This window comes from Neolamprologus brichardi, chromosome 23 (assembly GCF_056152115.1).
Source record: "Neolamprologus brichardi isolate AB-2024 chromosome 23, ASM5615211v1, whole genome shotgun sequence".
Classification (NCBI taxonomy): domain Eukaryota; kingdom Metazoa; phylum Chordata; class Actinopteri; order Cichliformes; family Cichlidae; genus Neolamprologus; species Neolamprologus brichardi.
Window position 1 is genome coordinate 42,363,688 of NC_142125.1, and position 12,368 is coordinate 42,376,055.

Consider the following 12,368-nt stretch of genomic DNA (forward strand, 5'->3'; position numbering starts at 1 on the left):
AAAAAAAAAAAAACTAAAAAAAAACCATTATACTTTTGGATCCTGCACAGTAGTGACATTAGGTGGAGTGGCTGCTTCGAACTCCCACGCACACAACTTGGACCTCGTTAAAAATAATATATACACATGTATGTACAGACACACACATTTATAAAGAGGGAAATGTGATTGATTTTGGTGTCATGAATGTTGCTTTAAAGCTAAAACTGTTTAAATCTTTTCTTAATAACAAGCAGTCAGTTTGATCAACAGGCTCTTCTCTACTGAGATTCATAAACAGAAGTACACATAACAGACCAGTATGGACTATAGATGTGTTATTATTAATAGAAAATTTGAATGAAAATGGAGCTTTCCAAAGGTTTTTGGGAAATATCACATTTCATGAATCATATGTGTGATGTGTTACTGTGTGAAGAACTTGGTTTGAGATTCAGTCTTCACTGTAATCCTAAAATATACGAGGTGATAAAAGCAATGGCAGTTCCTCTAAAATGGTTAGGGAAGGTCTGCTGCACTGTCCCCAGTTTGAACAAACTCAGCATTAAATATATTGAATTTAGTGACCGAAAAATCTCCAAATTTATTAGAAAGACTTTACTCAAAGATTTTTTTCCCCCTAATCAGGTTAAAAGGCATTTTATCCTTGAAGATTTTGAATTGGTTTAGAACACCAAAATGTAAAAAACATTTTTTTAGAAAATCACTCTGCATCTTTCTTTTCTTTTTTTTCCCAATTTTGTATTGTTTTAAAAAAATCTTTTATATATTTATCTTTAATACTTAAATTTACAAAAACGTGCCTCCTCGACTTGCATTGTTACAGTACGATACTGCATTCAAGTTTCTGCGTGACTGCTGCAGCTGCAGTGAAAGCGCTGCAGCCCAATTTTACAGCATCAAGCGAGAAATTAGAATCAAACTTACGAGAAAAGAGACTTTGAACACAAATAAGTGTTATGAAAACTATTAGTAATGCTAGAAAGCATCTTTGGTAAAAATGTATCATTACAAGACGGTGGCACTGAATGTAAAATATAGTAAAATTGCAAACTTTTAATCTGTACTGCAACTTTTGTGTATTTTTTTGAGCACTTATATTAAGTTGCTTAGTTATGTTCCTTTGACTATAACTAAGGGCCCACTGTTAGTTCAGTTTGTATGTTTTAGCATTTTTTGAGGTAAATAAAACCCCAAAATACCAAAAACGTATAACTAACCAGCTCTGTCCCTCACAGTCATTTGGGTATTTGCATATTAAAGTTTAAAGAAATAAAACACTGGTATTTTAACAGTTTATTAATGTAATAATCTGTGCCTCACTTCCAGTTTAATTCTATTTTATTTATACAGAACCAATCACAACAACAGTCGCCTCACGGTGCTTTATATTCTAATGTAGACCCTACAATAATACATACAGTCTCCTCAAACTGCACGATTGACTCGCAGGGGTTAGAAGTTCGTAGGTCACGATGCAGGTCTCACACTATACGATGCTCTGATGTGACCTGAGTGCTCACACTGTGCGTCCGTAACATGAAGGTTATAACAGAAGATCTCTCCCTCTCTGTCTTTCACTCACACAGACACACACACACCATCAACTTTGCTAAATTGCTAATAAAAAACACGATCAGCTGTGATTGAGCAGCAAAGTCCATCCAACTATTTTCACGGTTGTTGTGTTCGTGATCATTTTGTGAGGCCACATCGAAAAGTCTCAGATGAGCCAAAGTCCTACAAGTTGTGCCTCCATCGCTTGTGTCCAGATCACAGCTGCACTGCTGCTCCGTCTTTGTGTTTGTGCGTGCGCAGTGTGAGAGGCTGCGGCGACGCCCTCACGACGGCCAACAGGATTTCAAACAGGTTTGATTTTCTTACGACCAAACGATTGATGATCGGGAGCTGGTCGTGAGGTGTTTATCGCTTCTACACGATGAAGGCGAAACTCGGGCCGATCACCAAAACAGTCGAAAAATCGTCTCAAAATGAGCCAGAAATCGCACCGTGTGAGCCCAGCATTAGGAGAGAGAAGGAGGAATGTGGAAGAACCCTACAAAGCCACAGTAGCCTGACACTTCCTCCCCATGCTGGTCACCAGCTTGGTCACAAATTGCTGTGAAGTGTCATCAACCAGGATTCGTTGATGACAGAAACAGTACGCTTAAGCTGATCCTGCAAGTATTCAGGGGGGTTCAGGTCAGAACTGCAGACAGGAGTTAACAGAAGATAATAGCAGAAAGGTGTTTGGCACTGGCAGAGAAGATTTTTAAGGTTTTTCATGGGCACAACCCACATATTTCTTTACAAATGTCACACTATTTAAAGGTGGACACAAATAAAAAACCCAAAAAACAAAAAAAGGCTTTCAGACTCATCAATTTATTGCATTTATTGATTTATTGTTATCATTCTTAATAAGAACCACTGTTACAACAAATCGATCAAACACAAATGTCCTTACTAGGTGATACGTATAAACTGGTCGTGAATGGAAGCACTTTACTGTGGTGCTTTCCAGTTTGGGAGAAACATGTAGCTGAGCTCCCAAAGCCAACAATGCATGGCTTCAGTAGTAACTGGAAGAAGGAAAAATATTAACCTCAGCAGCTTCACTTTCAGTGTTGTATATGTTGCTATGCAGATATCTTAGATGTGACAGTTAGCTGTAGCTTATAGGTGTCAAACTCTGGCCCAAAATTACTATTAGAGCTGGCCTGCCATTATTATACAGTTCATATACTGCTAATACTACAATTCCCAGAATGCTCTGTTGGTGTTTTGGCCCATCAGTCACGACAGGAGCCATTAGCACCCTCTCCTCTGTTGACCGTAGTCATAGCAACCATGCAAATACTGCCATGCTACCGATCCCAAAATGGCTAAAAGAAAGGCAGAAAACAGGAGCAGGTGGGAGAATATGATGAAAATATGATAAATAATAAAATGCATGTGTGCAATATTAAGTTATATATACATTTATATAAGTTATATATATTGTTTAGTATTAAGCTTTGCTTGTTCCATACTGTTTGAGTTCATAAGAAAAGATTCCTTGTTATATGTGGAGGAAGATTTTTTTCAATGAATATTAACGTCAGCCCACGACTTTGATCCAGTTTTGAGTTTTGGCCCCTCTGTGTATTTGAGTTTGACACCCCTGCTGTAGCTATGCAGCAACATAGCTCAGTAAAAGACATCTTTATGCTTTTTTTTCTTTTAAAAAAATAGCTTTTGAAATGTGACGGTGTCATCCTGATTGGCTGCTGTCGCTACACTTCAGGCACACATTTACCTGTTACATGGTTACAAGCTGAACGGCACGCTGAATGTTTTTGCTTTTGTTTCAGCATTTGTTAGTAAATTTTCCTTCTTCAAGCAGTTATTCTTTATTAATTCAGACCTTGTTTCTCCCCCTTTCATATCAATGTCTTTCACATTCTCAACTCTTCATTTAAAAAATATATAAACAGCATTCTGTGATTAACACAGTAATTCTCCTGTAATTGAAATACTTCTAAGCGACCCCTGAAGGTCCCCGACCCTCATGTTTGGCACGTTTGGCGTAAGGAGGGGGTGGAGGTGGGAGGTGTCCGTCAAATCACTGGTTTCGACGCTGAACGGGCTGCTTGGTTCCCACAGGAAGAACTGGTTTGGTTCCAAACAAAAGTTCCTGAGCTGGACTTTTCACAGGAGCACGCCTCCATGTTCGGACTACTGTTGGTTTGTTTTTAGATCACGCAGCGTAATCAGCGTATGTACCAACTAAGGATGAAGAGCAGGGAGGCGAGGAAACGAGGAGATGGGGTTTGAAGCGGTCTGGGCAAATTAGACCTTTTAAATCGGAAACATCACCGAGCAGCAGACAGAACTAGGTCGGAGCATGATTTATAAACGGGAGCCGTAAACGTTTGAAGAGGCGCTGCTTCCCTGTTGGATTACGAGCAGCGGGGATGCGCCTGGTTCTGCGCCGCGGACTCCGCTGATGACGGATCTGTTGTGTCAGGGCCGTGAGGAGGCCTGCTGTCCTTCAGCGCCGCTCTCAGCGTGTTAACGACGCTTTGTTTTTGTTTTTCAAAGCAAAGGTACGGAAGGCGTCTCTATATGTAATAACACACTTCTTTTAGCACAACAGAGGATGCGTTTATGAGAAGAACCTCAACAGCTGGGTTGTTTTTGTTCCCGCTACATGATCTCATTTTCTTTAGGCAACAGTCTGACTCTGACGAGGTCGCTATTGTGAGCTGATGAAGTCATTCTTTGATCCATGTGTAGCAGCAGGAACAAATAAATCTGTAATTAGCATCAGCACACAGCCACGCTTCATCGAGTATCAGCTTATTGCTGTCAGAAGGAGAAGCTGCAGGAGCAAAGAGTTCATGAGTTAAAGCTGTTATCAGAGCCATTATCTGCAAGAAGTTCTCACACATGCAGACAGATGTTGGTCCACTTGTCTCTAAATCCTTCAGGCTGATGGGCTGCTGCTCAGCACCTCAAAGCTTTAGCCCCTCCACATATTATCTTTCCACTTTGACTCTTGTCATCGTCCTGCTGGAGACCCATCGGTTCACTGTTCTCACTGTTTTGGAAGTTATAGTTACAGTGAAGCCATCCTGTCCCCTTAGCAGAAAAACAGCCCCAACATGTTTCCACCTCCATGCTTGATGGTGGGATGTTGTTCTTTGGGTCATACTCAGTATTTCTTTGCCTCCAAACACAGTTGATGCCAAAGCGCCTGATTTCATCATCTGACCACAGCACTTTGTCCCAGACCTCTGAATCGTTTAAAGGTTAACTGGCAAACTTTAAATGGGTCTGTACACGTACCTTCTTGAGCAGGGGGCCTTGCAGGTGCTGCAAGATTTCAATCCATTACAGCAAAGTGTGTTACCAGTAGTGTTCTTGACTGGAGACCCTTCAGTGTAGTTTTGCGCTGAAGTAGCACATTTCTCATGATCATTCCCAATGATGGTCTGGAGATCGATGGTCATTTTATATTTCTAACATTTTCTAAATAATATAATCCTAAAAAAAAACCAGTTCCTCACTGAATGTTTTGCTGGTGGTCTTGTAGTTTGTTTTATGTGCACGTCTCGAAGCTCGTCCCTGACACAGCTGTTTGGTCTTGTTGTGGTTTTGGAGAAGTTGAAAGAGATTAAATTGAATCTGTCGACAGGTGAGCTTCACCATTACTGAGGTCACTCAGTGACGTGCAGATCAGTTTATAACTTGTATGTAATGATTTCCTTTCTTGACTCTGTCATTAAAATGAAATTGACTTTGTGTACACATTTACAAACTCAGCAGGATCAGGGCTTATTGTGAGGTTGGCTGAATGTGCAGTTCTGATTTGTTCACCACGTCCACTCAGGATCTGAGCCTGACTGTGTAATCTGTAAACTGTGGTATAAACCAAGGTTCTGTTCGTAGGTTGAGGCAACTTGTTTTTCTTTCCTTGGTTGAATGTGCGACTTCTTCACTAGCAAACTGGCAGCACTGCTGAGTCTGTGCTGAGCCCAGCTCGGACAGCTGGGGCTCTTCACTTGATACTTGATACCACTTCCTTTGCAGGACATCCTGCCCTGTTTTTACTTGAAGTCAATTCCTGACGGTCTTTTCTGATTTGCTTTTTTGATTTTAAACACAAACCTCAGTAAACGGCTGATTCTAGTCTGTGGGTAATATTAAAACTGTTTTTATTTCCAGTCACATCAACATCCAGCCAATCAAATCGGCTGCAGTTCAAATCTTATTATGTTGCAGCTGTTGATAATTTTAGCGAGTTTTCTGTTTATTACTCTGTCAAGTAATCACATAAGAAATACTTCCTAAGCAACAGTGAATATTCAAAAGGAAAAAAGCCTTTTAAAATATAACTGCTCATTGGTTCCAGTTTAGAATTCAAACATTGTAACAGTTTAACAGGATACAATATCTGCCAAAAAAGCAAAAACTCTTCCTTTGATTAAAAATTTGATTTTTTTTGAAGAAATCATTTCCCTAAATGCAAAAATAAACATTCACAAACACATTAATGTCAAATAAAAGGTTTACATTTAAACTAAAGCATAAAATAAAATAGCCTTTACTCTTCTTAAATACTGAGGAGTCAGAAGCAGTTCTGAGTGTTGTGGCTCCTGGATGAGATAAAGTGGGTGTATGTTCACGGGTATATGCTTTTTGTGTGTGTGTGCGTCTGTGTGTTTTTGAATGAGTATGTGTGGCTGTAAGCCTTTACTGTGGTGGCAACGAGAAAGAAAATACGCTTTGATGCAACATTAGGTTTAAATGTTAATAATTTATTGTCCTGCTAACAGCAGCAGGTCAGGGTCGTTTTACTCTCCCATGTATATTTTTACGGGCATGTTGGGAGGGTGTGGGATTTTATTTTTATATTTTAAAATGTTAACACAACTTAATAAATGTAATTTTTATATATTTATATTTTTATAACTCCACAAAACAATGTTACTAAAGCCTTGAAATATAGATGGTCAAGCAGACCTGGTTACTGCAGGTGTCACTATGACACAGAAGATGCCCATTTTAAACATTATGTCACAGTGTTAATAATTCATCTGCGTACATATAGTTTACTTTAACGTCTGTAGATTCTTCACTGTGTAACATGAACTGCATGGATTGGAGGAGCTTCAAAGTAACTTTTCTTCATATTTAAGTTTTCGAAAAGCTGGTTTAATAAGAACTCCCTCCTGCTTTTTCCAAGTAAAGGATTTTGATTACAGTAACAAGCGCTTCTGTTTCGGATGCTAGTGGATGCTCAGCATCTCTGTGGCAGCTCTGCCTCTTTGTTTCCTGGCATTAGTGAGCAGACAGACTCCACACTGAAGGATGAGAGCATATTCAGAGAGAACTATGGCTGCTTGGGCTGAATATGTTTTACTCCAGGTCTGTTTTAGTGGCAAATGCAAGTGACATGCATGCTACAGAGCTCTGGAGCTTTAGCTCAATAACAGTGTGTAGAGAGCCTCATGACCAAGCAGCTGCATCCAAGCATTACATCATCAAGTGCAATGCAAGCGTTGGATGCAGTGATGTAAACATGCCGCCACTATACTCTAGAGCCGTGGAGTGACGAGTCACACTTTTCCATCTGGCAGTCTGATGGAGGAGAAACGTACTGGTCTGATCCCACTGTGCCAAGTGTAAAGTTTGGTGGAGGGGGGATTATGGTGTGGGGCTGTTTTCCAGGTGTTGGGCTTTAGTTAAAAGTTTTAATCCTTCAACATATCAGGACATTTTGGACTATTTCATGCTCCCATCTTTGGGGATATTCAGCCTCGAAATGCACAGGAGCCACATTTACACTGGCAATATTTATGGCTGGACAATATTGTTGTTTAGGTAAGTTTACAGAATCTGAACTACAAATCTGGTCTGTTTGTGTATAATATGAGTTACATTTGAATTAGGGATGCACCGATACCGATACTGGTATCAGGTATCGGGGCCGATACTGTAAAATGTGTGTGTACTCATACTCGTAAAAGTTAACCGATACCATGAACCGATACTAACTTATTTCATTAATCAGAGGGTGGCTTGTCATTTTTGTTGTAGTTTTTTAGATTGGCCACTAGGGGGACATCCCCCACTAAACAGGCACAGGGTTAGGCGAGTGAGACTGGCGGCTCCAGATAAAAAAGAGAAACTGGAGGCTGCTGTAGCTAGGCTAAACAAAATGTCAGCAGTGTGGAACAGCCAACTTTAACTCAGGTTTTGGAAAAGCGATGAAAAATGTCAAGAGAAAATCCACGGGCAGTTAAAATAACAGAGGCTCGACTCATTTTATCGCTCTGGATGACCAGCCAATGCCGGTCGTGGAAAATCAGGGAGATAATGGTGCCAAAACTTTCTGAAGAGGTAAAGACAAGCAGTGTGTGCGCGATGTCAGTCCTCGGTTTAACGGCACAGTGGACTGATGATCCACGGGCAGATGAGGAGTTCGTCAATGCCAAATACTTTCGTTATTTTGTTTGTTTGTTTACAATATGGACACTCTGCAACAATTTAAAAGTTTATTTTATTCTCAAACCTAATTTGTATTTATTTTATTCCAAACAGAAGTGTTTATTTATTATTCTGAAAGCTCGAGACAGTGCCAATAGTTTTTGTTAAATTACAATGTGGAGACTCTGCAATAATTTAACAGAAGTGCTTATTTTTATTAAGATTAAGTTTTTTATCGGCAGAGAATAAAATAAAACCTGTCTTCCAATTCATTGCATTTGTGTGTGTGTGTGTGTGTGTGTGTGTGTGTGTGGTAGAAGTATCGGTTTTTTGTACTCTGTATCGGCAAGTACTCAGATCCAAGTATCGGTATCGTATCGGTTTGAAAAAATTGGTATGGTTGCATCCCTACTTTGAATTATTTCAAATGCATTTCAGTGTCAATGTAAACATGTACGTATCTGTCCAGAATGCATCTTTCTAGACTTTATTTGCATCCATTTTAATTATTGGAAGGGTACGTTAAGTTCCCATTGTGTCCTGGATACAGTGTTGCAGCTGCTATATGACTTAAAGCAAAGCAATCAGTGCACGGCTTCAGATAAAAGCATTTGTTGTCTGCATTTCTAGTTTGTCCTGACATCGTTGGTCTCAGATTGATCGTGTTGTCTCAACTATGTGCAGACAGTTCATTAAATAATTGGAGTGCCACCAAGTCTGTCACACTCAGTCACTTTGTTGTGCTTCTAAGCTTGAGCTGTGAAAAACAAACAGACACAAAGTGGCATGGAGGAATGTGGTGGGTGTGCTGGGAACAGGAAGCTGTTCCCTTTGGCAGGACCCCTCTATTGTTCTCTAATCATGCTGCAGCTATTTATGTAGCGTCCCTGTGAGTGGTGCTGTCGAGGAGCTCCGTTCTTTTTCTGCACACTTGCTCCAGATTTATAAAACAAAATTAGTTATTAACTTTGGGTTAACCAGAAACTCTTCAAGTTAAACACAGTTTTTAATCATTTAGAGTTAATAATTCAATTGTGATGTACGGAGCCCCGCAGGGGACATGGGAGAGAAAAATTAAGGCGGACTAACTCGGGATCTCGCAAAAGTTGAATGGCGGCAGCTACTTAGTTGTAATATTCCTTTTTCTGGGTCACAAAATACACTTTTAAGATATTTTGAGGCGTGAATGTAGTTGTGTAAACGTCAGATACCTGCTCGGTTTACAAGACATCACATATTTGCAAAAGTGCTCCGACGTTTTTGGAGATCTGACACCCACTAGCTCGAAGCTAACGGGAGGTCGAGACCTACTACAGCCGGGAGGAACACCGCTTTCCCGCCACATCGTGCCTCGACCTCCCAGTCGGCTTCCAGCTGGCGGCCTCCGAAGAATGCGGCTAAAACTTTTGCGAGATCCCGAGTTAGTTTTGCGAGATCTCGCAAAAGTCCGTCTTAATTTTTTTTCTCCCATGTCCCCTGCGGGGCTCCGTAGTGATGTCCCTGCTGCCAGAAAATTGCGCCACCACAACACAATACTTATTTTACCTGCAGGCTGAAAGCACTTCCAGCTGCTTCATATATAATTTATAATTTTCCTTAATTTAGGGGCAGATGATGCTGTAGTGGTGGCCTGTAGTTGATGCCTTTGCCAGTGTCAGGAAGATTTTTGGCTTTTCTTCCCATTAATGTATCATGTAGATAATAATAAGTACTGAATATTTAGGTAAATGTATTTCTCAAAGGTACTATTGAAATTAAACTCTCACCACATGTCAGTAATAACTCATCCAATCACATCCAAAGAAATCAAACGACAGATGTCCATAAAGTTATTTGTAACATTAATTATAGTTTTCTTGTAAACATGTACCTGCTGATTCCAGCTCTTTCTGCAGCTCTCCACAAGTTCGTTGGTTCTTGGACGACTCTTCTTATGATTTAACTCTGTCTGAAATCTTGCAGGAGCAACTGGTCCCAGCCAGTTTATGGTGAAATAATCGCTAAGCACCCTTAGACATTTGTGCTAATTGCTGCATGTTTGTTGTTATCAAAGCTCTGCATGTGTTGCAAGTGGCTCTAGTAACGTTTAAATTATTTCAAACTGACGGATTATTATCCAGACAGTCGTCTCAGGTGACATCACCACTGTTAAGCACACAAAAGATAATTCATTCCTGTTTTCTTCCTGTTTAATCAGCTGCTTCTTTTCTCTCCTTCAGGTTTCCAGCCTCCTTTCATCCCTGACAGTCCTCGTGGATTGTAGGACCACCCCTGTCATCGCTTCCTCCCACCTGGACCTACAAGTGGCTTCATCTTGGCTTCATCTTTATCCTTCCTTCTGCATCTTTTTCGCCCCTGTCCCACCTCCATGGTTCTCTTTTTATAATGTGTGGCTGGATGACCTTCGACCTTTCAACCTTTCAAGCAAACTAATTCTTAAGCAAGAGGCTGCTGTACTGTGTGTGTGAAAATGGACTGGTGTCACATGACAGGATATAAATGACTGCTTACAGAAGCTTCAGCCACCAACACTTCACGTTCTTTTCAATGATCGCTTGTGGAAACTGCAAACTCTCAAGTGCCTTGTCCTGAATGTGGCCCCGGGGCAGAAGGTTTCTTTCAGTGGAAATATGATCTGAGCAGTTTCCTTCATTTTATACTACAGCTGCACTGCTCCAAATATTCAGTTCTGATGAAGAGTCGCCTCCTGTTACCTTTGCGTTTGTTTAAGCTAAAGCTCGCTGTTCATACTCTGATTTCATCGTTTCCACTTCCTTATTTGTTTTCTTTTTTCAGTCCATTTCTGTTGCATCTGCTGTCCTCCCCCCCCCCCCCCCGTCCATAGTCACCCCCCCCCACACCATTATCATCACCATCTTCACCTTTACGTCCCCACACTCACCACTACCAGCACCACTAGCTAATCACCCAACCCCCTAACTTCTCATCCCCTCCCTTCACCTCGCTCTACTGTTACCATGGCAACAGCTGCCACTGCCTCTTCATCATCCTCATCATCACCTAGCGGCAGTGCCAGGGAACACCTGCTGGCGGTGCGTCGACGCACTCCACATACCCGACCCTACACCATTGGGCCTGACAACGTCTGCAGCTTGTCAGCGCAGGAACCAATCGGAGCCTCGACCTCGGCCTCCTCTACGATGTCATCAGGGAATCAGCCAGAAACAGCAGGACTGCTTCAGCGGGCCAATAGCGACACAGACCTGGTGACTTCAGAAAGTCGGTCGTCGCTCACAGCTTCTACGTACCAGGTGACTCTGGGTCACAGCCACCTGGTGATCTCCTGGGACATAAAGGAGGAAGTTGATGCAACTGACTGGATCGGCTTATACCACATCGGTGAGAAACTGGAAAACAAATTTAATTACTACTTTATCACCAGTTACTCTGCATATATCTCTTATTTGTTACTCGTGAACTAGCAGAACAAAGCTGAAGTTAGCTTAGCATCAATTCCAGGTAGCCTCATAGAGCTGGGCCCATAGGTACAGAAAAAGATGGTGGGCGTGTCTCTGGCATGACACAGGTAGCTGGTAACTGTGACAACATGCCCGATTGATTTCATGGATTACTTTTGAAAGATTTAATAGACAAAAGCTTCTTAATTTTTAATCAGTTGCTGTTGGGAAAAATTAGAACAGCTTTTAATGACTTTAGCACATTATTATTATTATTATTATTATTATTATTATTGCTTTTTATACTTATTACTAAGGATGCACTGATACCGATAGGCCGATACTGGTATCGGGTATCGGGGCCGATACTGTAAAATGTGTGTGTACTCATACTCGTAAAAGTTAACCGATACCATGAACCGATACCAACTTATTTCATTAATCAGAGGGTGGCTTGTCATTTCTGTTGTAGTTTTTTAGATTGGCCACTAGGGGGACATCCCGCGCTAAACAGCCACAGGGTTAGGCGAGTGAGACTGGCGGCTCCAGATAAAAAAGAGAAACTGGAGGCTGCTGTAGCTAGGCTAAACAAAATGTCAGCAGTGTGGAACAGCCAACTTTAACTCAGGTTTTGGAAAAGCGAAGAAAAATGTCAAGAGAAAATCCACGGGCAGTTAAAATAACAGAGGCTCGACTCATTTTATCGCTCTGGATGACCAGCCAATGCCGGTCGTGGAAAATCAGGGAGATAATGGTGCCAAAACTTTCTAAAGAGGTAAAGACAAGCAGTGTGTGCGATGTCAGTCCTCGGTTTAACGGCACAGTGGACTGATGATCCACGGGCAGATGAGGAGTTCGTTCGTCAATGCCGAATACTTAAGTTATTTTGTTTGTTTGTTTACAATATGGACACTCTGCAATAATTTAAAAGTTTATTTTATTCTCAAACCTAATTTGTATTTATTTTATTCCAAA

General features: G+C 41.1%; 1 protein-coding gene across 1 annotated transcript in view; it reads left to right on the forward strand.

The window, feature by feature from the left end:
• The first annotated feature begins 3,576 nt into the window (after positions 1-3,576).
• Positions 3,577-12,368, forward strand: part of hecw2b (HECT, C2 and WW domain containing E3 ubiquitin protein ligase 2b) — a 51,884-nt gene continuing 43,092 nt past the window's right edge. Inside the window, exons 1-2 of the mRNA XM_087836947.1 lie at positions 3,577-4,088; positions 10,194-11,334. Of these exons, the coding sequence (XP_087693073.1) occupies positions 10,953-11,334 (382 nt within the window). The 5' untranslated portion in view covers positions 3,577-4,088; positions 10,194-10,952. The remainder of the gene's footprint in view (positions 4,089-10,193; positions 11,335-12,368) is intronic.